Below are 27,929 nucleotides of genomic sequence, written 5' to 3'. Positions count from 1 at the left end.
TAATGACTAATAAATCAGGTGTAAACGAGGATATTACCCGAATAAAGAAAAGTAAAATAATTATTTTTTTCACTTAAATTGTGAAATGCCAAGGATTTCTTCTTTTAAATTTAATTTAATTTAACAGAAGAAAAATTTCCCCTCTCGCACTTCTTGTCTTGCTTTCTAGTTTCTACAGGAGGGCAGAATAAAGCAGCCTCTTGTTTCAGCCTCTCCAAAGTCGAAAAAAACCTAAAGACCCAAATACCACGCCATGTCTCAGGTTCTTCTTTTCTTTTCTTTTCTTTTCTTTTTTCTTTTTTCTTTCTTTCGATTGATTACGCATCAATTGAAAGATTACTAGTTTTTTTTTTCTCTAATTTTTGTTTCTGCGCTGAACTCCAATGGATCTAATTTTTTTGTTATTGTTTTCGTAAATTGCAATTTTTCCAAAGATTACTTAATTTTGAGAAATTGGATTTACAGTTTTGGATATATCGAGTTGGATTCCATTTAAATTGCGAATTGCCGTATAGAATTTTGTAATTTTTTTCAATCTGACATGTTTCGTGGTTTTTGACTGTTATTTTTTTTATTCTTCAGGTGGATAACAGAAATTCATCAGCAGCGAAGCGCGCAAGAACTGATGGTACGGAATTCTTATTAATCACTATTTTTTCTTTCAAAAAAGTGTTTCTTTTAACTTTTTTAAGATTTGCGACTTTATGCATATTAATTGAAAACACGTGCGACAGGGCATATCCATCGAGTAGAATGATTGCATTTTCATGCCTATTTCGGACAACTGGTTTTGCTTTTGGTTATGAAGTTGGAATTGAGTTGTGTTCGTTGCTGTGTAGGTAGTCGCAGGGAGGATGATTGGACTTGTCCAAGCTGTGGCAATGTCAATTTTTCATTTAGGACTACTTGTAACATGCGTAATTGTACCCAACCTAGGCCAGCTGATCATATTTCGGTGAGTCATAATTGCAGGGACCTGTTTTACTTGTTATAGAGTGTTGCTGGTGTGTTGATGGGTATTTACTTGTTATGAAATTGTGTTTAGGTGGAATTACTGGTAATTTCAGGAACCGAACATGATAGACTTACACAAGGCTGTCTGTAGCCAGCAGTTAGTGTCAAAACTAATAGCCACCTGAGCTAAAAGATAGGGTGGCTTAGGATTAATCTATGCTTGTTCAGTCTTCATATTGACACACTGTTTTGTTATGGTGTTTGACTTTTCCTGTTGTTTGTGTTGGATTCTAATCCATATATTTGCTCTTTTTTTTCCTTGATGCCAGAAATCTGCTGCCAAGCCCCTGCAAGCACCACAGGGTTATTCATCAGCTCCTTATTTAGGTTCTGGTGCACCTTCTTCAATGTATATGGGTGTGCCACCATATGGTTCTTCTCTCTTCAACGGGTCATCTATTCCTCCATACGACGTTCCATTCACTGGGGGCTCGGCTTATCATTACAATTATGGCAGCCGCCTTTCTGGTGGCAGTCCATACAGACCGTTGCATATTTCAGGACCACCTCCTTATTCTGGTGGATCTATGATGGGAAATGGTATGTTATTGTGTTTTTCTTTTTAAAAATAAAACTGTAATCAGGCTCTAGGTTTGTGTTTTTGTTTCTTCAGTTTTCCCTATTTAATAAATACCTTTTTTTTTACTATTTGTTATCAATGGTTCTTTCACGATCCCTTGTTTGTTTTCCTGGTTTTTATGTATCATAGTGTACATGATCTGTCCTTATATTTGATAAATTGAACTTCTGGTGTCTTTTCTTTCTAAGCACTGTTTGTTTCTAATCAGTGGTCTATTTAGATGCACTTTATTGCAGGTTATTTATGTATGTACTTCGAATAATTTCGGTTGCATTTATGAAGTAATGTTTTTTATTTTCTGCAGGTGGGATGTATGCAATGCCCCCCCTAATGGACCGGTATGGATTAGGTATGCCAATGGGCCCTGCAGCTATGGTACGTTAGTAATTATTCTTACTAATTTGCTAAGCTGTGGAATTTAGGAAACATGACTAGGGGTTTAAAACAGTGATTTTCACATTATGCTTAATTGGTTCCTGAGATGCCTTGCTTCATGTCAAATTTGTGTGCATAAATGCAAAAAATACTCCTGTGTATATGCTATTCTTTGTATTTTTAGGGGCTTATATAGTTTGTTTTTATGTATTCATATAACTTGATAGTTCATGTTTAAGCATATTACATTCACTTTATTTATATGCCAATTGGTGAGCATTTTGTGTCTATGTATGTAGATAACAATGCTAATAAATACAAATGTAAATTCATAGTTCATTATGTTTTTAAGAGAGAATGCAATTTATGTATTTTTAGATTCTAGCAATCTTCTTTTATGGATATGTGCTTGATTCATAAGTGCATGCTATTTTCCAGGGGCCAAGGCCAGGTTTTTTCCCAGATGATATATCTCAGAAGAAGGGTTCAGGTTTGTCATCAATACGATGTGTATGAGCAACAACGTGAAACTTCTTTGTTCTCCAACCTTGATCTTTTCTTCTTATAATGCCACTGTAGATGCATCACGTGATAATGACTGGACATGCCCGAAATGTGGGAACATCAACTTTTCTTTTAGAACTGTTTGTAACATGAGGAAGTGCAATACTCCAAAGCCAGGGTCCCAGGTCTGTGCTACTTTCTTCTTAAATATAGAAGAATCAGTCAATTATTTTTGTGCTTGGTGGCCTTTCTTTTTTCTCATGTCTTTGTACTCTTTGGGACACTGAACTTGGGATAAGCTTGAAAATTACTGGGAATTCAAAATTATTGGTTTAGTTTGTAGTTTTTTCTAGTAATGGTAATTTCTAGTTTATACTTTTGTTTAATAATGGTAAGTTGTCTAATATTCAATATTTTCTTGCCATTGTAGGTTGCAAAGTCTGACAAAAATTCCAGTAAGTCCTTTTAAATCCCGCACATGGTAAGCTTCATATTCTGAATTGATACTAATGAGCTTCTTGCCTTTCAGAACAAAAAATGCCGGAGGGAAGCTGGAAGTGTGAAAAATGCAACAACATAAACTATCCATTCCGGACAAAGTGCAATAGACAAAATTGTGGGGCTGAGAAACCAGCTGAGTCAAAGAAGTCCCCTTCGCCGGCACCTGATGAGGATGATCAGGTTTGTTATGTGATTCATCTTCATTGTATTTCCATTCATTGTTTGAAACTGTTTTGCTCATCAATAACATATGTACTCTTCACAAATTCAATGATCATTAGTGAGAACGATGTTTGGCCTCTTCCTTCTTTCTCCCTCCCCTCCCAGTCATCTCTTTCTATGTAGTTCTTGCTATGTACCTCATTAATTGTCAATTATCTTTCTCTCTGCAACCATTGATTTGCAATTGTCTACTGTTCCAGTGAGTACTAGGACATGTTTGAGGGTTGAGAAGGTCCAGAGTTGTCGTCCAGCTTTGCTCAATATGGGTGTCTGAAAGTCAGTCTTGTTGTCCTCATGTTGCAGCGGTTGTCGAGTTACTATACCTTTTCATGATGTCTGTCAAGTTGTATTACTAGCAATGGTATTGTGGTCTACTGGTCTTTATGGATCCTTTGATGCATAGCTTAATCTGGTTAAGATTCTACAGGTTGGTTATGGTTTCTATTAGTTAGGCATTTATGCTTTTGGAATCATTCATATATTCCAGTGGGATGATACCATGAATTTAGAATACTGCAGTCTGCATATTTCTTACTCATTTGATGAAATTGTGTCTATGCCATTGAAATTTCTTTGTTTCAGCAGATGCTTCTGTTTGAAGCGTCTGTGTTTTCCAAGGTGATAACTTAATTAGGTCTCTACCAGTCGTCTAGTTAAGTAGTTCCAATCCATGCAATATTTCCTTCCCTATTTGTTGTGCTAAGGCTATCAGGACCATGTTTGAACCTGTTGGAAGTTTTTAGATAGCCTGTCTATTTAACATGCCTTGTTTGACTACCTAACAGGCTGTTTGGAACCCTTGGAATTGAATTCAATTTCAAGGGTTAAATCAATTCCTTAGTTTGGAACCCTTTTGAGGGTATTGATTTGAATACCAAATGAAATTCAATTGTTAAAAAATGACCAAAAGAAAATCAGAGGGGACCCTCTGATTCGCTACCGTAATGAATTGACATTAAAAACAACATACCAATAATACCCTTAACAACACAAATCCTATTTCTTACAAGCCCCCGTCTCTTTCCTTCTCCTTTTCTAACCCCCACCATTTCTTCTAACACCTTCTTGCAGATAAGAGAGATTCAAATCTTATAAATAAATGTAAGCTCAAAGCAAACAGGTCATAGAGTGGCCACAAAACTAGAATAATAGCAGTGTGTATCTCTGGACTCACTTCTCATCTCAACTACTACATATCCCTTTTCTTCTTTTGGTAAGTAAATGGTCTCTTCCTCTTTCTCCGTGTCCTTTGGAATTTTGGTTTTTCTTTTATGGCAAGTATTGATTTATGTTGTGTGTGCGCGTGTGTGCAGAAGCACTATATTTCACTGCTCTCTTTCTTTTCATTCGTCAACCTCTTTTCCTTTCATGATGACCACCTTCTTTTCTGCTTTTTAATTTTTTTCTTGTACCACAAAAGCAATCACTGAGAAAAACCACCTGATTCCATGCCTACCCCTCTCCCCGAGATCATATTCTTTTATTCTGTTGTGATGAGGTGGGTGGATCTGTTTTCTGTGATAAACATAGCCTAACTTTGATTCCTTTTTAGAAAAAAAAGGGAGAGAATTCAGTGGAAGCTTCTGTAACTTGGGATAAATGTACCGGAGTCTTGATAGACTGGAAAATTAACATAAAGATGGTAAAAATGTTACAAGGATGTAGTTAAAAAGTGGTAAATATAAGCGTTCTTGTCACAGAAAAAAAAAGTTTTTTTGTAATAAAAAGAAATGATTTTAAGGGCAAAAAAAGCCAAGATAGTTAATTCAATTAATTTCCATAGGCACAATCGAATTCAATCATGTGTTTTAGTATTTTATAACAGCTTATCAATTGAATTCAAATCATATATGGAATTGAATTCAATTTTACACATGATTTTGTTCCAAATAGCCAATAAAATTTAGACGAGGCTGAGGTTCATGGATGGAAGTTATATCTGCATTAGCATAGGTGCATAACTTCGTTTATCCCTCATTAGCTGCGATTTCTTCTTTCATTAGTGTGGTCATATTCTTATCCCTTTTTGATCTATCCAAGGAGACATTTTGTTTCTGGAATTGCTACTATGGTATGGGGTTGGACCACTTTAGAGGGACCGTGTTCTCGTGTTTGATGCCATCACTAGTAGCCAATCTCATTGTGGTGTGGATGGATGCACGATTCCATCTTGTGTTTACTGTCATTCTAGGCTGGTTGGTGATCCGGAATCTGGTTCACCTGCAGGATTGTTCTTCAAACTCTTGTGATACCCTAAACTTCCAGAAATCCAGTCATTCGTTATGAATTCAAGGTCAGACCTGAAAAGAAAGGTTTTTAATCCACGATGCTTCTGAGGGGAGGGATATTGGGACTCCAACTATTGGTTGTTGGCCCCCAAGCTCCTCACGATTGGTCCAAACCTCAGTTGGGTGATTTGTGCGGCCTACTTGTTAAAGTTTGCGAGTTTGCAAAAATCCATCCATTTAGCCAGTTGATGCCCTCAACTGTTTTCGCATTCCATTCTAATCGTGGGATTGTTTTAGGAGAAAGAAGGCAAAGTTCTATCTGATGATATTGACGATGCAATTTCCTGCACTCTGACAATAGCTTACGGTGAATTTCACCAGCGTGTGCTGTTACTTAAACATTAAAATGGAAAGGGGTGGTAAGAATTAAAGAAATAATGTAGGCTTTATTTTTCACCAGATAGCATCAATAAAAGGAACGTCATGATGCGACAAGAATCCATTCCATGAGATGCCTGCTTGTGGTAAAAGGCAAGGGCTTGGAAACATTGCTTTCAAGGTAAAGTAAAGACCAAGCTTTGTGACATAAACGTGCGCGCGCAAGTGGGTGATTGTTACCGTAACTTCAAAGCATGGGTGATCCCCACTTTTTCGCTACAAGCCAAGCTCTTCATTCACGGAAGAAAAAAACCATCCCAGCGCTGTCACAAATGTCTCTTCAAATTGGACCTGTTGTGACACCAATTGATTTGCTGGGCTTGCAATTTCAATGAAACATTTTTCATTTCTTTCTAAAATTATTTTTCAATAAGAAAGTAGAATAACGTGTTTAGTAAGTAATGACTTTTCTGAATGGAGAAATAAGAACTTTGGTTGGATTGTCTTCAACAGACCTCTTATCTTTTAGTGAATCCAAAAAAATGAATAATACCCATCGGAAAAAAAAAGTTCTTATTTTAGTTTGTAGACGCTTTCATTTTTTTATATATAAATCTTTTCAAACAAAAAAAAATTGAGAAGAAGGAAAGCTCTCTACAAGTAAAGACGATCCAAATTCTCACGATACATGACAATTAGGCTTGCTTTGCTCTTTACAGTCCTGAATGGAAGGAAGGTACATGCCCAAGAACAACAGCAATTTGACCACAACTCAAGCTCGAGGCAGGAAGGGCTATGTTTTTTTGCTTGCCAATTATTATCCAATGACATCATATGTATCATTATTGATAATGGCGAATATATGGTTAGTCTGCCAGACAAGGAGATGATTGCATGGAGGGGAAAAAAATTACCTTCAACATAAACTATGATAGGTTATCAAGTACCCCGAAAAATAATCAGTCAGCAACCAGCACTTGTAAACTAGCAGAATAGACACCATTCAGTAATGACACCAAATTTTCAAACAGCTCATGCTCATAGTTCACATCAGAGCCATATAAGGGCTGAAAGATCATTCAGACCTGCATTTAAGTACTACTATTTTCAGTATATTACAGCACAAGAGAAGCGAAGACGAGCTTTACCATGGGCATCGAATGGAAGGAACAAGAAAATTGATAGCTCAGATCCCTAGGTTTTCAAAAGATGCTTCAAAAGTTGCAATATTAAGTTCTAGGTTCCTAGAAATTTAATAACAGATACAGATAACTTTCAAATCAGTGATCCATCATTAACCAGTCCAAATGGTGTTTTAGGAGAACTTCGAATCACCATGATCTGAATCCTAACAGTATGCTACAGGATGGTCCAGTGCCTGAAGAATATGGAAAATACTAGTCAGATTACTACAGGTACTGAAAAAATTCTGCAGCAAAATGATAACTTCACCATAACTACAAGTTTTATAACCCCTACCATCAGTATCCACTAATTGTCTACAAACAAACTAATTTCAAGGACTCGGGGCAATCTCACACTTGAGAGTTAATGGGAAGAAGAATATGTGATGTCCAGCGCTTGCAACATGCAGGGCATCATTTGGAGTTAAAAAGTGTAATTTATCCCCACATTGAATGATTTCAATTATCTTCCACCAATGCAGAACACTATAATTTAACTTTTATATCTAAGATCACGGAAAGGTTTTAAGGACTGACTACCACATGATTACTGTAAATTTAAGTTGCAGTGAGCACAAGAAAGTATTGTGCATCTAAGCTAAATGTCAAACCAGATACTGACCTTCACTTAATTTGTTAAGATGAAAATGATAAATCGCTTCAGCAGTAAGTTCATCTGGATGGAATTGAAGTCATTCCCTTTTGATGTTCTTAACAGCTGAAACTCTTGAAAGTAACTGCTACCATCAGTGAGACGTCAAGGTATGCACTTGAGAGTCAGTTGACGGTTGCTCAGTCCTCCAATACTCTGATGAAGCAAGTGGTGAGTTTTGGGGTATAACTTGCAGCACAGACTGAGTGGTGTGATTTGTATGCACGGGTTGTTCAAATGAAATAGATTGCGGCTCACGTGAACCCCATGAATTGTTTGACAGAAGAGAGAGAGCACGATGAGATTCTGGTGCTGCTTCCGCTTTGGAAGGAATGATGTATTCTTCCAAACCTGCAAGGTTCACATTCCAAATAATTTCAAGCATCAAATTTTAGAAAGAGGAGAATCACTCCAGGCCTAAAAAAAAGAAAAAAAGAAACCCCTAGCACAATAGTTCTTATCTCTGTTCATGAGGATCTGCTCTATTAACTGTCTCCATAAAAAGCAATGCTTCCAAATTCATACTTCATCCATATGACTTTTAAAACAATATGTTAACCATCTACACATTCTTAAGCTTCTTCTATGCTTATTAGGATCCCCAGACTTGCACCAATCAACAAGGACACAAAACACGTTCACTGTCCACTCAGACCACCACGTCATACATCTCTGATTTCCAAAATTAAGCAGAGCTATGCTTAAATACAGAAAGAAATAATTCTTGCAAGCCACCAGGAACTATAAGTGTCCCTTTTTTTTTCCTATAAGAAATTTAGGCTTTGTCACATTTATTTGCATCCATCATTGCCAAAATCAGTGGTATATCTGCCAATATTAGATTTTGCACCCCATTTATCACACTGCCGAATTATTCTCAAATATATCATGTGATATCTAACTATCATCCATGTATCTCCAATTAGCAATACTTTCTGTTATTTTTAGCAATGTCATGGTACTTCGACTCTTGAATGGGGCTCCAACCTCATATGTGCCAGTTAAGATAATTTTAAACCACCAGAGCAACCAATATTTTGCTTATGCTGCGATTTTATACATACCTTATTACCTATTACATGTAAATTTGATATATACATACCTTATATATATAGCTTTGGATTCATGTACCAGTACTAAAAGAAAAGAAAACAGCAAAAGAACAAACGAGGCTCGAGGCCAAGTGGACACAGACAGTGGACAAATCCTAAACTTCAGTGAATCAGAGACACCAAGTGTTGCGACCATTGATGGCTATTATAAATTATTTAGCTTCATTGAGACTAAAAGAAACAAATCGAATCAATTATTTTGATAAAAAAATCATGTCCATTTCAAAGCATCAATTAATTTGTTAAAGAAACCATGCTCTTTTCATATCAAATAGCATAGTGCAATCTGAAGAACAGAATATGTTCTACAATGCTTAATTAAGTCCAACACATATTATGTGCATGTTAATTTTGTTATGCAAGATCAATCTTATTTATTTTACAGCAGTTACAATTAATGCTCATTGTATCTAGCATCCATCAGTTAAACATCTTAATTCCCCATAATTGTGTCAAGAAAAATTGCAAAAGTGAATCAATTAATATATTCCAAAGTCCTTTAAGCAAAATTTTCGTATCTTACTATGAATTCTCCATAGTTTTTTAAAAGCAGAAGTTGATATGTTGATGCTTGATTCAGCAGATATTTCATGGATGTACTTTTTTAGACTTTGATATATTCATCAATCAACATGAAACCTTGTTCATGTTCCCAATGATTGAAGCACTAGAAACCTTTCCTTTAGTTATAATCTGCAGTCACAAGCATGTGGTTTATCACATTGGTTAAGAGCAAGGTCCATGCCAAATGCCAAAGCCTTATTGACATCGAACTCTAATTGAATAGATTGTAAGTTTAAGAAAGGTTGTTGATTTTAGGCTTACAGACAGTGAAACTGGACCTTGGGAATTTCATGAAGACAACAGTAAGGTTTCAAATTATCCACCATTAATAACAATTTAAATGGACGCACCTGGAGAATCTCACAAAGCTATCCTGTAATGATTTTTACTCATTTGCGTCATTTTCATGTAAAATAAACTCTTTTCAGATCTTTGATTAAATATTACCTTTATTATTATTGTTGGTCACTAGAGCATATTGTTACTTGTTAGACATATCAAGGAAACCTTGCTAAGAAATTCTAGTAAAGATTTTATATATTGCTAACCATACCATCAACATTAAGAAACTTAATGCAATAATTGTAAGGCTTGTTTCTCAAAATGAAAACAAAACAAACCTTGGTTGAGAATCTCAGCTGCAGTGCCCTTACCTTTAGATGGTAAGGAGCTATTAGACTTATGATGGTGCTGAATATCAATGCCATTTGTCAGATCAAAGCCAGGCAAGTGAAACTGCCCATCATTACCACCTATTTCTGCAGGCTTTGCTATATAATCTTTTGTTATTGTGAACTTGGAGATGTATGTGCCTTCCCACGTCAAATTTGCATTAGGCCTGGCATGAACAAGTGGTGCCCTGTCCCAAGCAAGACTCATCTGTTGCCTTTCATCTGCATAGTAAACAAAGATAATTTTAAGTTGCATGAATGGTTATTATCAATACCAACTTAGACGTATGAACTAGTGTATCCTGAGTTGAAACAATATCAGTAAACCAGATTGTAGTCCCGTGCGCAAAGGGGACAGGTGAGACATGGTACCACCTCAGGTTTACTTTGTTAAATATAGCTAACCAAGAGTTCATTAAAGGAAAGAACTTTTGGGGATTGATAAAGAAAATTTAAACAATCAATGAACACAAAGGACTCCATCACATGCAGTACATCACAGAGTCAGAAATAAGAAGATAAAGTTATACCCATAACTCAAACTGAATGTTTCAATGATAATAGCAGTTCAGACATGCTGGAAGAAACCTTTAAAACTATAATACCACAATATGCTTATTTGTAAGTGATTTCAAAAACGATGAGTTTTTGCATTTTTATGTGCTTCTCATCTACAAACAGATACAAATTTGTTGCAAATAATTAGGACATTAACTTGCAAGTGTCATTCACAATCAAAGAAAAATCTTTTTTTATTTTGTTGCTCAATTAGAGAAAATTGAGACATCGAGTCCATATAAAACTAGCCAAAGGGGTCTCTTTCCTCCTTTTGGTTTAGCCTCATTAAAGCAAAGGGAACTGTATAGCATCATCCATATCGCTTCATTTCATAGCATATGGGAAGATTGAGAAACAACTACAACAAAGATCAATGACAATAGCATATTCTACAAATCAGCTTCAAGAGAATAATCAAAGTCTCAGTTTGAGACCAGTACCATATAATGATGAAGACACTCTTGAATTTAAATGGACCGATCCTGGTTGTTTGCGGCGTCTTGCATTGTGATCAGAAAGTCGCCTGCGACAGCTTTTCTTCTTTTCATCGAACTCTGACAGGCCATGGAACCTTTGACATCCAAAACCCAAATTGTCAATGCAATCATAAAAGCTAGGAATAATCTTACTATAATTAGTAATTGACGAGAATTGACATAATCAATACACCACACTAGATAACAACAATTAGCAAAAGAGCATGTAAAAAATGACCCATTCTCAGGCATTATTGTCTTCCAACACACAACCATTCATTTCATTAGAAGCTTTACCTGCTACACTGCTGGCAAAACCTGCGTTCCAAACCAGCTACAATGACCTTCTGGCACTTTGAATGGCTTTCACAAACTCTATGTTTGCGATGATAATCTTTAGCTGATGAGAGGTCAAGGTTACAGCCTTCCACTTGACAGCATGGAGCACGCTGACTCTGAATAGTGGACTTCAATTTCTTTGCTGAAGTAAAAGAGGGCACAGGAACTGTAGAAAATGATGACGACTGAACATTGTTGCCAGCACAAGCATCTTCAAAGTATATTCGTTTACCAAGCTTCAAACCAAGCAGCTGGTCACCTGAACCACCTGCAGCCTCAATTGTGGAAGACATACTAGCTGTCTTAGCCTTTCCAATTTCTTTCTTATTGTAATCAGATGGATTTGCTTTAGAGGCCTCCAAAGTGAATTTGGATGTTTTAACTTCCCCAGCTGATGAAGAATTGATGGAAGCTGACTTCGAGCACTTTGAGAAAGAAGCAAGTTCCAAATCAGAGCTAGAACCACCGCTTCTGCTTGCACTCCCAGATGAATAGAAAAACCCAGAGTCGGTTCCTTTTTCTCCATCAGTTTCCAAATCTGTTGGGCTTAACTGCTTAGAATTTTCAGTTGTTATTCCATTGAACATTATCAGGCTCTCCCAGTCCCACTGTAAGTGGGGTTTGCCATTCCACTCCATCAGTGAGTCAGAACTTATAGAATCACTTCACAAAGAATACTTGTCAGGCCCGGAGAACTTCATGAAATCAACAAGCAATGGGACACCAGATCCTGCAATCATTATGACATCAAGGATCAAATTGCAACTTTAAACATGCAAAACTCAAAACATACTAATACTGGACAGGATTAGAAATAGGTTCTGCATAAATTGAATAGCGTTATAAACAGCATATGCCCCTGAAAAACTGAAGAACCCAGTTCACCTTCAAATCTTGATGATTCTAAGTGCCAGCCACCTCTGTTTTTCTGAATTATCAGAGCTAATCTTTATTCGCTTTAAGAGAACAAAATCCGATCTGCTTGTTTCCCAATCTTACAAAGTAATTCCTCTTGATGCCTCCGAAAGCCCTGAACTCCCCAGCTCAGAGAACTCAGACAAAATACCAGGCAAACCTAAACTAAACCAAGTAAAAGAAGCATCTACTAAACAAAGGTCTCTTTATAACCCAGTAAAGTTTCTTGCAGAAATCAATCAATCTCCAAACACAAACATCCACAATCAATTCACAGATTTCAAGCACAGTAACTACAAAAATCAATCAAATTTCTCTACTTTTGTACATATTTACCTCTCCTAGACACAACCATGACTTCTCAGTGTGTTACCTAACAAACTGTCTCCACCCAGCACACCTAATAAATGCTCTCTCCTCTCTCTCTCTTTATATCTCAATTGTCTCAGTATATCTAACTTGTATTAAAATGGAGCTGGTTTCATCTTTTTACCATCAACAAAAGTAAGCAATAATTCACATTGAAGTTGCTTGGGCTAATCACAGTAAGTAGGCCCCTGGACTAGACCCTACTCACCTAATGTGTTCAAAAGAATCTTACCTCCCCCAAACCCCAACACATCCACTAATTCACCACTTTTAACCCATTATTTATAGACCAAAGAATAAAAACCAAAAACAAAACAAACTTAACATTGTATCTTGTAAGACTAAGTGGAATGTACTACTATTGCTATAACAACCAAATAAGAAAGGTAGAAGCAAAAGAAAAGGAATCCCATCTGTCAAAAAAAAAAAAAGGGGGATCCTTTTCTTTTCTTTTCTTCTTTCTTTCAGTGAAAAGTCCACTTTAAGTATTGGGAAAAAATGTGTTTCCTCATTTTTAGAAATCCCACCACATATTTCTCGTCTTTAAGCTCTTTAGTGAACTTAAAGCCACAAGCTTTGAGTTTCCATTTACATATTAAAGGAAGACTCATGAAGGTACAAAAATATGCTATCACAGCAAACATGAAAACCCTTTGTCTCTCAGCAATAAGCCTATAACTGTGGAATTCCAATAACATAACAAAGGAAATAATGCTACAGATTTTCTTTGTTTTTTTTCTTTTCAATTTGAAACTTGCAAGAACGAATAAACAAGCACTACTTACCCTTCAGATGAGAAAGAAACAGAAGAAGGGATCTCCGATAAAAAGCTGCCTGAGAAGTGAGAAGAGAACTTAACTATTATTAATGCTGATTTGCTGTTTATGATTGATGAGAGAAGCAGGGAGTGAGTGAGAGTGATGTGAAGTTAAGAAAGAAAGGAGGTTGCTTTATTACACTTCTATAAAGTTTTGAGTGAATAAATACAGCAATAGTTTTCATTTTCTTTCTTTTATTTGATAAATTAGAACGTAAAATACAAATAAATTCTGAAATGACACGGAAATAAATAAAAAAACATATTTTTGGAAGTTGTTGTTGAAATTGTTAGAAAATTTTAATCAAAATAAGGTTAATAACTGAGATACCTATTTAAATTTAGGTCTAATTGGTAAAGATAAAATTTTTAAAATTTAAAAATCTATTAATGATTGGGATAGTAATTCTATAATTACTCTAAAAAAATAACATTTAGAAATTTTTGTAAAAATTTAACGCGATATAATAATCGAATTAAAAGTTATAATTTTTTTGAATTATCATTATGATTTGACGCAATAAAACATTCTCTTGAGTCTAAATTTATTCTATTGGTCCATAAAAACATCTGCTATGCTATCCATATAATTTGTTTGGGGCATATCTTTATTTGGTTATAGCAAATCTATACTTGACTACTTAAAATCACCAATGACAACTATTATGTGAATAATAACTTTTTAAAATTTTAATTGATATTTATTTTTGAGTCTATAAATTGAACAAAAATATATATTTTTATTTATAAAATATATTTAAAAAAATTAATAAAATTATGATTTTGTGTGGAAATGTCAACCGATTACATAAGTGCATCCAACTGGCCGACTTGTTGGTAATTATTGCGCTTCTAAAATATATTATATTTAAATATTATTATTTTAAAACACGACAATTTTTTTATTGCGTTTAGAAAATACATCATTTTACATTTTAAAAATATAACAAAATGAAAATATATATTTTAAATATTTTTTAAAATAGTGTTATTATGTTACAGTATTAATATACCCCCCTCCCCTTTTTTTTTTGGTTGGTGGGTTCATATAGATAATCGACACGTAACACCCCCCCCCTCCCCCCCGAAGAAAAAAAAAAATAGTGTCATATTTTACTCTTGAATTATTGTGGTTGTGACAAAATAAAGTCTTCAATTATTAATTTTGTCTATTTTACCTTTACATTATTAATTTCTAGGCAAACTACGTCTTGAACTGATAAGTTTGTTTCACGTTATAGTAGTTTTTTGTATTGCAGTTAAAAAACTATAATTTTAAAAAATATTTTTAGTTGAGGTTTAAAAAAATATTTATTTTATTAAAATTATTATGAGATGAATTTTTATATAAAAAATAAATAAAAAACAAATTCTCATGAATAAAAAAACAAGTTACAAGTTATTTTAGCTTCTACAAAACTAAAATTTAAAATCAATTACATGTAAAATTAATTGCAAAACAAAAAAAGTACTTAACTAATCAATGTGGTTTTACCTAAACCCTAAAAAATACTTACAGAATACCAAATGATCTGTACAAAAAAATTTATTAACTTAAGTACTTAAAACAATGTGGTTTTACCTAACCTTATCTTATACTTCAAATTATTTAATAATTACAAAAAAAATCAATGACGTGTCTTTTTTGAACATAAACTATATTAATCCAATCTTTTTTTTTTAATATGATATTCATATTCAGATGAGATGATGAAGGTTATTGAGAGTAGAAATAAGTAAAAAAACTGAAAAATTGAATAAATTGGAAAAAAATAATCTAAAAAATTGAACCGTGAATAAAAACCGATTAAAATTTTGAAAAAACCAACCAGTTCGATTCGATTTCGGTTTTATAAGCCTGAAACCGAAAAAAACGAATTGAATCGAACCGAATCCAAATTGAAAAAACCCGAGCCAAACCGGAAAACCGAGCCAAAACCGAGTCAAACCGATTTGAACCGGTTTTTGTCCTAAAAACCGAACCGAAACTGGCCGGTTTGAACCGGTTTCGGTTCGGTTTTTTTTTAAAAATTTTGATTTAATTATTTTTTTTTATAAAAACCGAACCGAATAAAAAATAATTATCCCAAATGAGTTAAAGAAAGAGAGATCGATGAAGGTTTGCTATTTTATCTCTCTCGTTATCAATTTTTTGATGTTTTACTGTTAGAGATTCTATATACGTTTGGATTTTATTATTTATTTAAAAAATATTAAAAAACAAGTTGTAAAAACTAAATGTGGACGCCAAAAACTATTTTATATTGGGTTGCCACCTTTCATATCCTTATAAAAAGAAGGATGGCACCTTGGTAAATTAATCATAAAAAAATGTTAATTAAAAAAAGTCGATGCCGTGGTTGATGTAGTTTAACATCAACAGCTAATTAATTAATTAATCTCATAACTTAGAAATTGTATATTTAATTCTAGAGTTTTTCCATGTATTTATAGCCTCACCCATCCATCAATTCCTTTTTTTTTTTTTAATACAGAATAAAGTGAAGAGAAGGAGGAACTATGAGAAATTGGATTAGGAAGAAAGGCTTTTTGGAATTAAAAACGATTAGATTGAGGCTAATCAATGGTGGTTAAGGAACTAATCAATATTTATGATAAATCAGGCACCATTAATCAGTTTTAATAAACTCTGGGAACTAAGTTATAAATCATTTTAATAAACTACTTGGTAGATGCAAGATCTGATCCCTGTGATTAACCCAGGAGATCCACTCGAGGACACGAGGTCATGTCTTCTATTTATTCCCTAATCTTTCACTGATTTTTATTTTATTTTATTTTTTATAAATTGAACGTGGCTGCTTGGCCATGCCTGGCTAATCAAGGTGTCCAGAGGACGCTTAAGAACCTTCCCCCCCCAGTAAACAATGCCGTGATTGGTTGTCGTGAGATAATTTTTTTATTTATAAAAAGAAATAAAATTTTAATCGTAGATGTGCCGCGCACCCCCGCATGAACATATCTATGTGCATGCCAGCGCTTCTCATCTAGTTTCGATAGCCATTGAATTAAATAGCTGAAACCTTTGAAAATAAATTAAATTGAAGGATGTGCGAGATGATCTTGTTCGAGAAGCCTTGAGGATGAAAGCCTTGGCAGAAAGGGCATATTCCGTTAGTAGATGATTTGGCTGTTCTTCATGCCCAGAGATCATTCGATCCACCTCGTTGAACCCTAGCTTTACTTTGCAAGTAGTATGATGTCTGTTATCTGACGTGTCTGCAATAAAGAAAGGTAGTAGCTAGGCGGCGATGTTAAGTAATGAGTAAATACTGCTGCCCCTATTCTCATATTTTGCTGCATAATGATATTTTTGAAATCCAGATGCCTAATTCTTCAAATAATAAATGTTATTGTTTAGTTTAGAAAACTTTTTTTGTTCCCCGACTGAACAACAAGGTGTCCAGTTGAAGAAGAAGAGACGAAAAGAGAGTGGAGAGACAAGACAAGTAAGTTAGGGTTTTTACAAGGAATTAAAGAGCGAGTACTTTTGAAAATAATTTCATTGCCGATTAGAATTAGAATTGGAATTGAATTCCTTGAACAAATCATAGGTCTCCCCTCTTATTTGCTTTTGTTGTGTACTGTTTTTAGATAGGATTTTTTTTTTTTTTTACTTTCAACCTCCAAATAATAAGTTTATTGAAAATTAAATTTTATAATTTATTTTGATATTTTTTTATAAGATTATCACAGTTTTATGATATTAGTTGCAGATTTAACAAGTTAATCCGAGTTAATTCAGGTTATTTTTTTATTTATTTTCTGTGAGATTATCTCGATTTCATAATTTGAATCACGAATTTGACAAGTTAACTTGAGTTTTTTTTTTGTTATTTTATAATTATTGTTTTTCAATTTCATTTTTTAACTTGGTCCAGATTGATTCAATATGCTATCATTTCAATATTATTTTTTAAAAAGATGAATTTTTATGAATCATGCGGTAGCCACCATACTCTGGATAAGGCCTTCCGTGATACCAATAGAATCATCACGACGAGGGCTTTCTTGCTCAGTGGTGCTTGAAGACAAAGACCCTTCGGTATAGCTCATACAATTCTCTCTCCTCTTCTTGATTTTTATGCTCAACTCTCTACTGTTTTTTTTGTCAAATCTAGTCTTTTTTTTTTGTTATTTTCAGCAACAATTATAGTTTGGTTTTGCAAAACTGATGCTCAGTGAATCATGAAAATGGTGTTTGAAATTATAAACACGTGATAGCGAGATGAGAAATTAATAAAATAAAGAAAATGGAACATTGGAGGAAAACACAATCCATTGCAATAGTTCTCCCGAATGTTTCCTTTTTTCTTTAATTTTTTTGTCACTTGACTATTTTTTTTTTCAATTCTATCATTTCATATTAAGTTGACTTAGGACTAAATTTGATGTTTTATTTTCGGTTGGATTTATATAGGGTCTTCTCCATGTTAATAATAAGTTTTGACGTTGAGTTAATGCTCGATTTAAAAAAAAATTTATTTTATTGATTTAAACCAATTAAATTTTTTGAAATCTAATTTTAAATTGAAATAAATATTCAGCATTTTTTTCTAAGAAATAACATCTTTATCTCATCTTCATGACTCAGCCTTTAATTAAAATAAATAAATTTGTTATTATTTACTGATATATATAATTCTCGATTTATTTCATTGAACTCATATATGAACCTTTTAGTTTGCATTTATATTTTTTTTAATGGTAAAAAATGTTAATAGCGCCCAAATCTTTTTTGGATTAAGGAAAAAATTGCTCCATCCGACAACGCAGCATGAGAAATCAAACTAGTAATTCATGCACTTGGACAATGATCATAACAATACCTCCTATTCTTAACTTCAGCTCATAGTTTTCAAATCTGATTTGGGATCTAACTTGGCTAAAGTATAAGTTATTGAGTTACCAAATCAATTTGGGTTAATTAAAAACATATCGTTTTAATATTTTTTTAAAATAAAACTACATTGTTTTGAATAAAAAATTTAAAAATAAAATGATATCATTTTAAATAAATAATTTTTTAAAAAATTTACTAAGTCAAGTATTATCCGAGTCATCTAGTTTTGACGTGGTTAATATTCAAACTAATTAAAAATAAAACCATAACCAAACTAGATTTTGCATCAACAAATCACCTTTATTAGGTTAATTTAATAACGTTGCTCATTTTTAGTAATTTAATGACCGTGTCAATTGTGTGGTCAAATTCAAGAGAGAAGCACTATCCCATTAAAAATTATCTCGTCACTGTGGTTAGTCCTCGCTTAGGCTTTGATCAGTATTGCTTGGCCTTGCTAGTGATACTTTACAATGACACGAGGGACTAGTTGTGTCCGTCTATGAACGCCAATGCCCACTGAGATAGCCACGCGCATGCTATGCTACAAAGGATTTTACATTAAACACCCATCTTTATTTTCCGTATTCGGTTTTAAACGTGACGGTGCCTTTAGGTCATTTTCTACATACCTATACTATACTAAATATTTATTTATTAGATTTTAGTTAAAATATCCATATTACATTTGCGATTTTTTTTTTTTGTTTTTTAACCACTCTTAGAAATTAGCCCAAAATAATAAACTAAAAAACAAATACACTTCCCGAATCCAAGACATGGGGAGCATCTATTATCACTTTTCCAAAGTTAGATTTTTTTTTTAGTTTAACATGGGTGTTCAGCCAGCTTGCGCGTACCTCGACTAATCCCACGGGCTCTGAAGTTAACGACCATGTAGGCCTCCAGCGATCATCATATGAGTAACCACAGGGCTCGAACCTGAAATCACAGAGGGAGTAAATCTCTTAGTCCCAAGCTCTTACCATTGGATCACCACCTAAATGGTTTAGATTTTAATTTTTTTATCAAGATGCATTAAAAAAGAAGAAGTTATAACTAAGATTTAATTATAATTTAGCCCATATAGTTTATCAAAATAAATTAATTGATTCCTATCTCATCAGAAGTTGTTAAATAAGCCTCGACAAAAGTAGATTTGTCACTTATCTTTTAAAATTGTCGAAGTGCCCTTTCTCTATAATATCCAAATCTCAATATCTTAAAAACCTTCATTTCATCTCTTATCTCCACCCACTTCAATGATTCACTTTAATGGTGGATTTTGCGGGGAAAAAAAGTGACATTTCTTGCAGAAAAGATATGGTATTGATAATTTCGTAGGAAGGATTTTTTCTTTTCACGAGTCAAGTTATTCTTAAATTGTTTACTTATGTAATGTTGACGTTGGAATCAAATAGATTTTAAGTTTTATTTATTTGTTTGATTTTATTGTCGGTAAGATTCCGAATCTAAATTGAAAAGAAAAAATTAACGAATTAAGTTATTAATGTATACAAAACCATAAATATTATTAAATTAATTTTCATATTAGAGCGATTGATTATACCCGTTTGTTTTTATATTTTAAAAGTGTTATTTTTTAAAAATATATTTCTCTACTTCAAATTAATTTATTTTAGTATTTTCAGATTGTTTTGATATGTTAATGTTAAAAAACTAATTTTAAAAAATAATAATAAAATATTATTTTAATGTATTTTTAAGTAAAAAATACTTTAAAAAACAACCGCTACCATAATATTAAATATATACTTAATTTATTAATTAATTATATTAGTAATAATGTGATAGTTTTTATAGTTGCGGTCTTAAAAAAAATATATTTAAAAAACCTATGAATTCACTGAGATTTAAAGAAGAATTTTTAATGAAATTTATATAGAACCAAATAATTATTTTATTAATTAAAATGATTGAATATGTGTGCCGGCAAAACACAGTCCTCAATATAGAAACAAACTGACTTATAAGCTGTTGTCTATCTTTGGGCCTGTAGGACCTACGAGACAATAAGATAGGCTCCTCGCGTCAAAGATTAAACTCTAGTTAACCGACCCAACTCGTTGTCCAACCAAAGTGAATAGAAAGCATATTGGAAACTGAGAAGTGCCATTTACCTAAAAATCTGTCGGTGAACGAGGGAAATATTATTTTTTAAAAAATTATATTTAATAATAATTTAAAATTAATATTAAAAAATATTAAAAAAATTAATTTAAAATAAAAAAACAAAACTTTTCTAAATTTTTTCAAAAAAACCTTTAAAAAAACAAACACAAACAAAGTGTTCCTCCCATTAACCTATCCCACTTTCCGTCCCATCAATTAGAATTGACGGATGGTTGGCTTCTTTATACTAAAATCCAAACAGATATTTTCAAGATTCAAAGCATGCATCTTATGATGTTATCGTAATCTTGGTCTGGAAGGGAAAAGGATTAAGTTAATTATCATGGGAAACAAGTCATTAATCCTCACATAATTAATCAAAAGATAATTAAGACACCACAAGGCCGTGTCACTTCGACAATGTTTCACTTGGCTAGCTAGCTTTGGAGGTAGTCCCCATCTTCTCTTTAAGAAGCCTTCGCATTATTTTCCCTGAAGGTGATTTTGGTATGCTGTCCACAAATTGCACCACTCTCACTTTCTTGTAATGAGCAACATTAGAGGCAACAAACTCCATTATATCTTCTTCACTTTCTTTGGCACCTTTGCTCATCACAACACAAGCAGCTGGGATCTCTCCTGCCTCTTCATCTGGCAACCTGCAATCCCGTTAACCTTAATGTAAATTAATGTAACAAATTGATTAATCACCTGTTCCCATTTAACACCAACAGCACCCAATAAATTAGCAATAATGTTGGCTAGCTACTCGTTGACATATACTCACGGCACGACAGCTGCATCTTCAACTGAGGGATGGGTGAAGAGGATAGCCTCTAGCTCAGCAGGAGCTACCTGTCACGCCAAAATTATGGTATTAATTAGCCACTAGTAGCTGTTAATGTGTGGTGAATTGGCCATGTGCTTAGGTCCCTTTGGCTTGCTCGAATACCAGAAAGCTAGTGCGGAGCCATAAATCCACTTAAGAGTATAAATATAATATATTAATATGTAATAAAATAAACATAAAAGTAACATAACATGAGGTCTGATTCTTGGATTTACTAACTAAATCTTCCAGCAGCCCAGTTGAACTTCTTTTCGAGCCCGTTTCCACAGTCTCTAATTTTATACTATGATCAGTTTTGGTATAAATTCTTGTATTGGATTCTTGTATAGCTTATTTCAGCAGTCAATTTCTTGGAGAGTCTCAATTCCCCATGTCGGGCATTGCTTTAAATTATTCTTGCATAACAGATTGTCCAAATAAAGAGAAAAATGAAGCTATTTGATCTTACTTGAAAACCCTTGTACTTGATTAGTTCTTTGATGCGATCCACAATAAAGATATCTCCATCGTTGTCTATGTACCCAATGTCACCAGTGTGCAGCCATCCATCAGCGTCAATGGTCCTGGCGGTCTCCTCCTTGTTGTTGTAGTAACCTGGGAAGTTTGTAAAATCAAGCTAATCATCCCTGACAGTTTAGTTACTTTAGCTCTAATTTCTGACGGGTATCTTCGCGTTTTCGATAAATATACAGTATCTTCGTACCTTGCATAACACACTGGCTTCTTACACAAATTTCACCAGGGGTGTTCTCAGGGAGAGATTGACCGTTTTCAGGATTGATGAACTTGATTTCCAAATTTGGAAGGAGGAATCCTACTGAGTTTTTCTTTGCAATGCCATGGCCTTTACTAGGATCCCCATGAGTGAGTGTGATGCAGCTGTGCTCTGTCAGTCCATATGCCTTGCGAAAAACAGGTTTAGTAGCAAATTTGAACATGATTTTTTTTTTTTGAATTTTTGATGAGATAATAACTATGAATCACAGGCAGAACATTTCTTGGAAATAAACCATTCAACAATGATGACTAATTCACAACAACGTGGTAAAATTATACTCACCTCTTGAACCTGGACGCCAGGGAACTTGTTTTCGAAGGCTGTGAGCAGCTCCGGGGCGAGTGGAGCTGCTGCCGTCATAATAGCCTTGAGTTTGAGCTTGCTGAGATCAAATTCCTCCACTATTGGATTCTTAACCAAGGCTAAAATTATTGGTGGCACAATTGGTGCAAAACTGACCTCTTGTGTGATCAATGCATTCAGAAATGTCCTGAGTTCAAACCTACCCATCACCACTACTTTCCCCTTGTTCCTAAGGGTGGCACAACATATTCCAGTGATACCATATATGTGAAAGAATGGAATTAGGCCTAGTGTGGCAACCTGACCCACCATTTCTGGTCCTACACTGAAGAGACTGGAGCACAAATTAGCCACCAGATTCCGATGGGTTAGCATTACACCCTTTGACATCCCTGTGGTGCCTGATGAGAATGGAAGTGCACATAGATCACTCTGGAGGACTTCCTCATAAGCAAGTGTATCGCCTGCACGGTCAGCTGCATCAAGCAGTTCATTCCAATTCACGGCAGTGCTAATGCATGCTTCACCCAGTACGATTACAGGTAGCCCTAGACCCTTCACCTGTATTCACAAGACACCTTTAAATCGAACCTGAATCCATTACATTACTAATTATAAGACAATTATTTCTACAGAAATTATTATCAGACTATCCAATTACCTTTCCATAATTAAGGTCATTTGTGACAATAAGCTTAGCATCTGCAGCCTCCGCCTGCTTCTTAAGTTCTGATTCATGTGCAGTAGGATTAGCACCCGAAAACACACCGCCAGCAGCCATTATTCCTAGTGCTACAATGCCATACTCAGCAACATTTGGGAGAGCTACAACCACCACATGTCCTTTTCTTAGGCCGAGAGACCTCAAGGCCTTAGCGAACCTCCTAGTGTCTCTAACTACCTCAGCGTAAGTAAACGTCTTTCCTGTCGCAGCCTCCACAAATGCTACCTTGTCAGCATACAATTCAGCATCTTGGAGCACAAAATCAGGGAGTGTGATGTCTGGCACCAGGACCGCCGGATGTCGGCTTCGGAAAATGTGCTCCTCTTGCGCTGAGCATGGAATGGGAGTTCCCATGGTGGATATGAGACAGTGAAGAAGGGCAGCAGAATTAAGCTGTGTTTTAAAGGAAGGTGAAATCGTAAAAAACTTCTTGTGGTCATGTCTTGTGCATGGAATTAGACAGTAATTAAGAGACAGGTGAGAGTATGAGATTGACATGGACTTAGGTTGGTATGTGTTTGTTGAGTCATGTCAAGATCACAGGCATGCAATAAAATCTACTTTCAGCATGCTGATTTTTTTGCGAAGGAACTGCAGGATTTTGCATTAATGAACTCAAAATATTGTCCATACGCAAAAATACTTCAAAGAATCTAATTCTTGGATTTAAAATATTTTGAGCACCATGCCAAGCTCCTTCCTTTTAAGCTAAGAAGAACGGAGACATGCAAAGTTACATGAATTTTTGCTTTCCTTTTCTTCTGAAGCCAGCTTTAATTATCCTAACAAGAAGAGGCCAGCCTTAATTGTTACTAAGAATAACAAACAAAAATCAGACTAATTAGGCGTGCATTTGTGAACTAATTAAGATATATCAACCGTAGGTGGAGGAGTGCTAGGGGCACTCGATTGATCGGCCGCTCTGTGACACCCGCCCCATATATTAGCCACATACTCTTGAGAAACACGAAGCCAACCCAAGACTTATTATTCCCGGTTCCCATTCCTAGTTTCTCAACCACGGTATAAACAGTCCCACCCCACCACTTGCCTTGGACTCCATTTTCCACAATTCGATCGTTATCACCCTTACGACTGAGCATCAGTTCAGTTTGATTTGGAAAAAATAATACTCAACTAGATATAATATACTTTTTAAGAATCTTAAACCAAATTAAATCGAATAATTTTACTTTATTTGTGAGGATGATAAAGATTTATTGGTGATTTGAAAGAAAAGGCGAAACCTTAGCATAGCATATTGACCAGTATCAGGGCACAACATATTTTCCATCGGGCATTTTCGTTGCTATTTGCAATTGTTGGATCTTGAAATTGAGACTATACTTGCAAGATTGAATAGTTACAATTTGAATTGCTGAAGGGGTTATGGGTTCAGCATAATTCGTATACAACAATAAATACTTCCGTCCTATTTGGCATCCCAATTCAATTGTGTTTTAAAATTTTTTTAAAATTTTTTAGTTTTAAATTAATTTATTTTAAAGTTTTTGGATTGTTTTGATGTGTTAATGTTAAAATTAATTTTTTTTTAAAATAAAAATAAAAATATTATTTTAATATACTTATAAATAAAAAACATTTCAAAAAACTTATACCACAATTATATTAAGACAAAAGGTTGATGCTTTGTACAAGGGGCTGAATAAGAGGATCGCTGTTCTTGAACTTGAGAATCTAGATGAACATCTGGATCGTTTTATTGAAAACAGAGATGCAACGAATCTTTATTTCCAAGTGGTTCAATGAAATAATTGTAAGACTGAAGGGAGGCTGTGGAATTTTAATCAAGTAGGACATTCAATGGTTCGTTACATAAAGTACTGGCTGAAGAAAACTGATACCCCAGAAAACATCAAGAAGAACTCTTCGTCAATGCCTTGCAAAGATCACAGTCAAATTGATGATCTTGAAATTTAAACTTTAATTTCACAACTGGATCATTACAATACATACTGGATACAGATCTCATTTTGGAAGGTTGCATTATTGCCACGATGTTTGAGGGAGAAATCCGATTGCTGGACTCTCATCTCGAAGAGACTATATTGAGAAAGATATCAGCAAAACGATTGACTATTTGAAGCAGTGGGTGTAAAAGAAGACGATTGACAGTGGAGATACAGAGGAGTATGTGTCGAATTTTTTTTTTGTTCACAATTCAACATTTCACTTCTGATTCTCCATAAATTGTTGGCTTTCTTGGTTTATGACTTTTTTAAATATGGATTTTAGAATTCAGTGATCGTTTCCATGTTCACAGAATAAGAGATGAGAGGAAAAGGGAAGGCATGAGCAGCTCACAGAGTTCGATCACGAGGAAAAACATCTCTGTGCATGTTGTAGATAATGATTCTGATCATCCGATAGTCCACTGCTTACAACTGATCTTGATTGGAAAGATGAGGGATTCTGAAATGAAAGTTAAAGCGGTCACACAAGGAAATGAAGCATTGGATCTTATTCGCAAAGGAGCTTCTTTTGATCTCGTTATCATGGACATGGATATGTCCACAAATGGATTTGAGGTATGTTTCTTCACATTGATCCTGTGGAGTATAATTATAACCATAAAAGAAGGCAAGGGTTGTGTACATGTTCCAGAAAGGCATTTTTCATAATTTACTGGTAATATTTGTTTCATTTTTGATATGTTTTGATGGAGTAGGATGACAGGAACAAAAGAAACTTGATTTATCAATATTGATATTGGCCTGCTTACAGGAGATAGTAGTGTTTGTTGACATGATTTTAAGGCCAACTTATTTGTTCAAGCGCAAAAATGCTATTCATAGAAATGTAATCGCGATTTTCTTGATAGTTTTAGCCTCTACAATTGACACGAACTAATATATGGGTATACTTCTTACATCACCATTTTATGATAGGCAACAAAGGAGTTATGAGCCTTGGGTGTGAAGAGCAGCATTATTGGCGTAATCTCTTCTACTTCTGAAACTCAGCAACAAGCTTTCATGGAAGCAGGCCTAGAGGGGTGCTTTGAAAAGACATTGAAGGCTGATGTAATTGCTTCTTTTCTCTCGTAGCTAGTAAACAAAATGATCAGCAATGTGAAGCAAAGAGGCAATCGATTAATAAGCTTTACAGCATAAGTTGTTTTGGATCCAATTGGTTCATGTTATGCCTTCTTATAGTTTCAGAGATATGAACACTAGACAAAGTTTCTTACCAGATACACTATGAAGTTAAATGAGTTGTAGAACCAATTTTTCTTAGAGAATGACAAACTTCAAGCTAAACTGGCTAGCTTGGGAAGTGGCATGCTGCACTAGCTTGTAAAGTGCTGAAAATTTTGTGTTAGTTTCCTGTCTTTTCTGATGCCAACCATTCTGCCGGCGATATGTTAAATTTTTGGATTTGATTACACCAGATTTAGATAAATGAGTACCATGTACATTTGTTTTCCCATGATAATAGGTACTACATAGCAGACTAGCTATCAGTTTGATGCATGTGCTATATTTTTCTTACAGGTTCTCCTCTTTTCTTTTAATTATTCCGCTCATTGTTTTAGATTTGCAAAATCGACTGGAGGTGAATCTAGTTTCTATATCTATTGACTTCTGAATGGCTACGCAAAGTTTTTTCATGACAAAAAGGAATTGATATTAAAAGTTACGTTGTCATTGCTAAGAATTGGCTGATTTCTCTGCAGCAGAAAGAGCATCTAGTTTCGGCAAGTCAAGGGAATCACATACAGAAAAATTACAAGGAGAATAAGGCTTCTTTCTGGCAGCTTTTGCAGAAGCAGCAGGTGTTGGACTTTATTCCTCTTGGCATTCTTCCCATCCCTTGCGTCCATTCCGTGTCTAGCAGGTATTTATGGGGAGGCATCATGTGAGGTGGAGGGTTCTGATTCAACTTCAAGAAAAGTCAACCGATCCTTGAAAGATCAACGGGTTTCGAGGGTTTGGACTCTGACCTATATAGACAGTTTCTTTTCAGCATATTTCTTACCTGTCATATTTTCAATATCTTGCACCTCTCCAGGAATCACTTCCGCAACAGCTTTTCAGTAATGGTTTCAAGCTTCTTTATGGAATTCATCCTGGTTTCCAAGTGCAGCTGCAGAAACACATCCATTCCACCTCCACAATAAAACTGAAAAAAATCAGACAGTGCTGTGTGTGAGAGAGAGAGGAGCAGGGAGGGCACAAGGAATAGTATAGTGGCTTTTATAAAATTTACCTTCTCCATTTCTCTGTTTTGAGCTTTGTTGGTTTAGCAATTGAGCTGCCCTTCACATAAAATGCTCATTTCTGTTCTTCAGCTTCATTGATGATCTGTTTTTGCATCTACTTCCCTCAACTCTCCTTTTCCATAAGGTTGAGACGATTTTGGAACTAAATTATCGAATTCAGTTGTTCAGGTCTAATTCATCCATGCGAAAATCAAGAAACCATTAATTCATCAATGGCTGAACAGGATAACACTCAAATTGATGGAGAAATTCAGAATCTTATTAAAAAACTGGATGAAGGCAAGATTTAGAGAAAATCTTACAAAGTTTTGCATATGAAACACTAACTTGATAGAGTGGAAAAAAAAAAAAAACAAGTGTCAGTCGGTAACTGATGTTGAATATGATGAAATAGATAGGAACCGAATAAAGTTGATCCTTCTGATTCTAAGGCCATTTTGGTTTAGTCTTGAAGCATAAACATGTAAATATATATGTTAAGCAACAGAGCAGTTAAGAGTCAGATTGAAGGTGTCACTTCTGAGTCTGACCAACAAGCTTTCATCGATGCTGGCCTAGACAACCGAATTCAAAAG

At 34.6% G+C, this 27,929-nt stretch overlaps 3 protein-coding genes across 11 annotated transcripts; 1 reads left to right on the top strand and 2 right to left on the bottom strand.

Moving 5' to 3' along the window:
* The first annotated feature begins 106 nt into the window (after nt 1–106).
* LOC7482784 (ranBP2-type zinc finger protein At1g67325) lies at nt 107–6,832 on the top strand. Of its 7 annotated transcripts, none has more exons than XR_008059502.1 (11): nt 107–262; nt 583–628; nt 840–955; nt 1,284–1,554; nt 1,899–1,969; nt 2,408–2,459; nt 2,549–2,658; nt 2,904–2,928; nt 3,003–3,154; nt 5,423–5,791; nt 5,885–6,832. XR_008059502.1 is itself a non-coding variant. In XM_052453961.1 (10 exons), the coding sequence occupies exons 1-10, from the start codon at nt 254–256 to the stop codon at nt 5,480–5,482; spliced, it is 912 nt and encodes a 303-aa protein (XP_052309921.1). In that variant the 5' UTR covers nt 107–253; the 3' UTR covers nt 5,483–5,818. The 7 variants fall into 7 exon arrangements, 3 of the variants coding, with proteins under 3 accessions (XP_052309921.1, XP_006368885.1, XP_006368884.1); XR_008059503.1 differs by lacking the exon at nt 5,423–5,791 and adding an exon at nt 4,268–4,409 and having other exon boundaries at nt 108–262; XR_002983848.2 differs by lacking the exons at nt 5,423–5,791; nt 5,885–6,832 and adding exons at nt 4,268–4,409; nt 4,510–4,947 and having other exon boundaries at nt 108–262.
* Nucleotides 6,805–13,590, bottom strand: LOC7482783 (squamosa promoter-binding-like protein 2). 3 transcript variants are annotated; one of them, XM_024609099.2, is made up of 7 exons: nt 13,428–13,590; nt 12,244–12,388; nt 11,317–12,088; nt 10,984–11,114; nt 9,935–10,207; nt 7,609–7,989; nt 6,805–7,180 (listed from the first exon to the last, which is right to left on the bottom strand). In XM_024609099.2, the coding sequence occupies exons 3-6, from the start codon at nt 11,994–11,996 to the stop codon at nt 7,733–7,735; spliced, it is 1,341 nt and encodes a 446-aa protein (XP_024464867.1). In that variant the 5' UTR covers nt 11,997–12,088; nt 12,244–12,388; nt 13,428–13,590; the 3' UTR covers nt 6,805–7,180; nt 7,609–7,732. The 3 variants fall into 3 exon arrangements, with proteins under 3 accessions (XP_024464867.1, XP_024464873.1, XP_024464879.1); XM_024609105.2 differs by lacking the exon at nt 12,244–12,388; XM_024609111.2 differs by lacking the exon at nt 13,428–13,590 and having other exon boundaries at nt 9,968–10,207; nt 12,244–12,978.
* A 7,180-nt stretch (nt 13,591–20,770) lies between these two features.
* Nucleotides 20,771–23,694, bottom strand: LOC7460544 (4-coumarate--CoA ligase-like 1). The gene is made up of 6 exons (XM_002297802.4): nt 23,049–23,694; nt 22,367–22,948; nt 22,010–22,208; nt 21,755–21,900; nt 21,244–21,311; nt 20,771–21,115 (listed from the first exon to the last, which is right to left on the bottom strand). Exons 1-6 carry the CDS (start codon nt 23,607–23,609, stop codon nt 20,890–20,892), a joined length of 1,782 nt encoding a protein of 593 aa, XP_002297838.4. The 5' UTR covers nt 23,610–23,694; the 3' UTR covers nt 20,771–20,889.
* Nucleotides 23,695–27,929: the final 4,235 nt, after the last annotated feature.

The sequence above is a fragment of the Populus trichocarpa genome, chromosome 1 (genome assembly GCF_000002775.5).
Source record: "Populus trichocarpa isolate Nisqually-1 chromosome 1, P.trichocarpa_v4.1, whole genome shotgun sequence".
In the NCBI taxonomy this organism is placed as follows: domain Eukaryota; kingdom Viridiplantae; phylum Streptophyta; class Magnoliopsida; order Malpighiales; family Salicaceae; genus Populus; species Populus trichocarpa.
The sequence above is the reverse complement of the archived record's forward strand: the minus strand, read 5'-3'. Positions and strand labels throughout refer to the sequence as shown.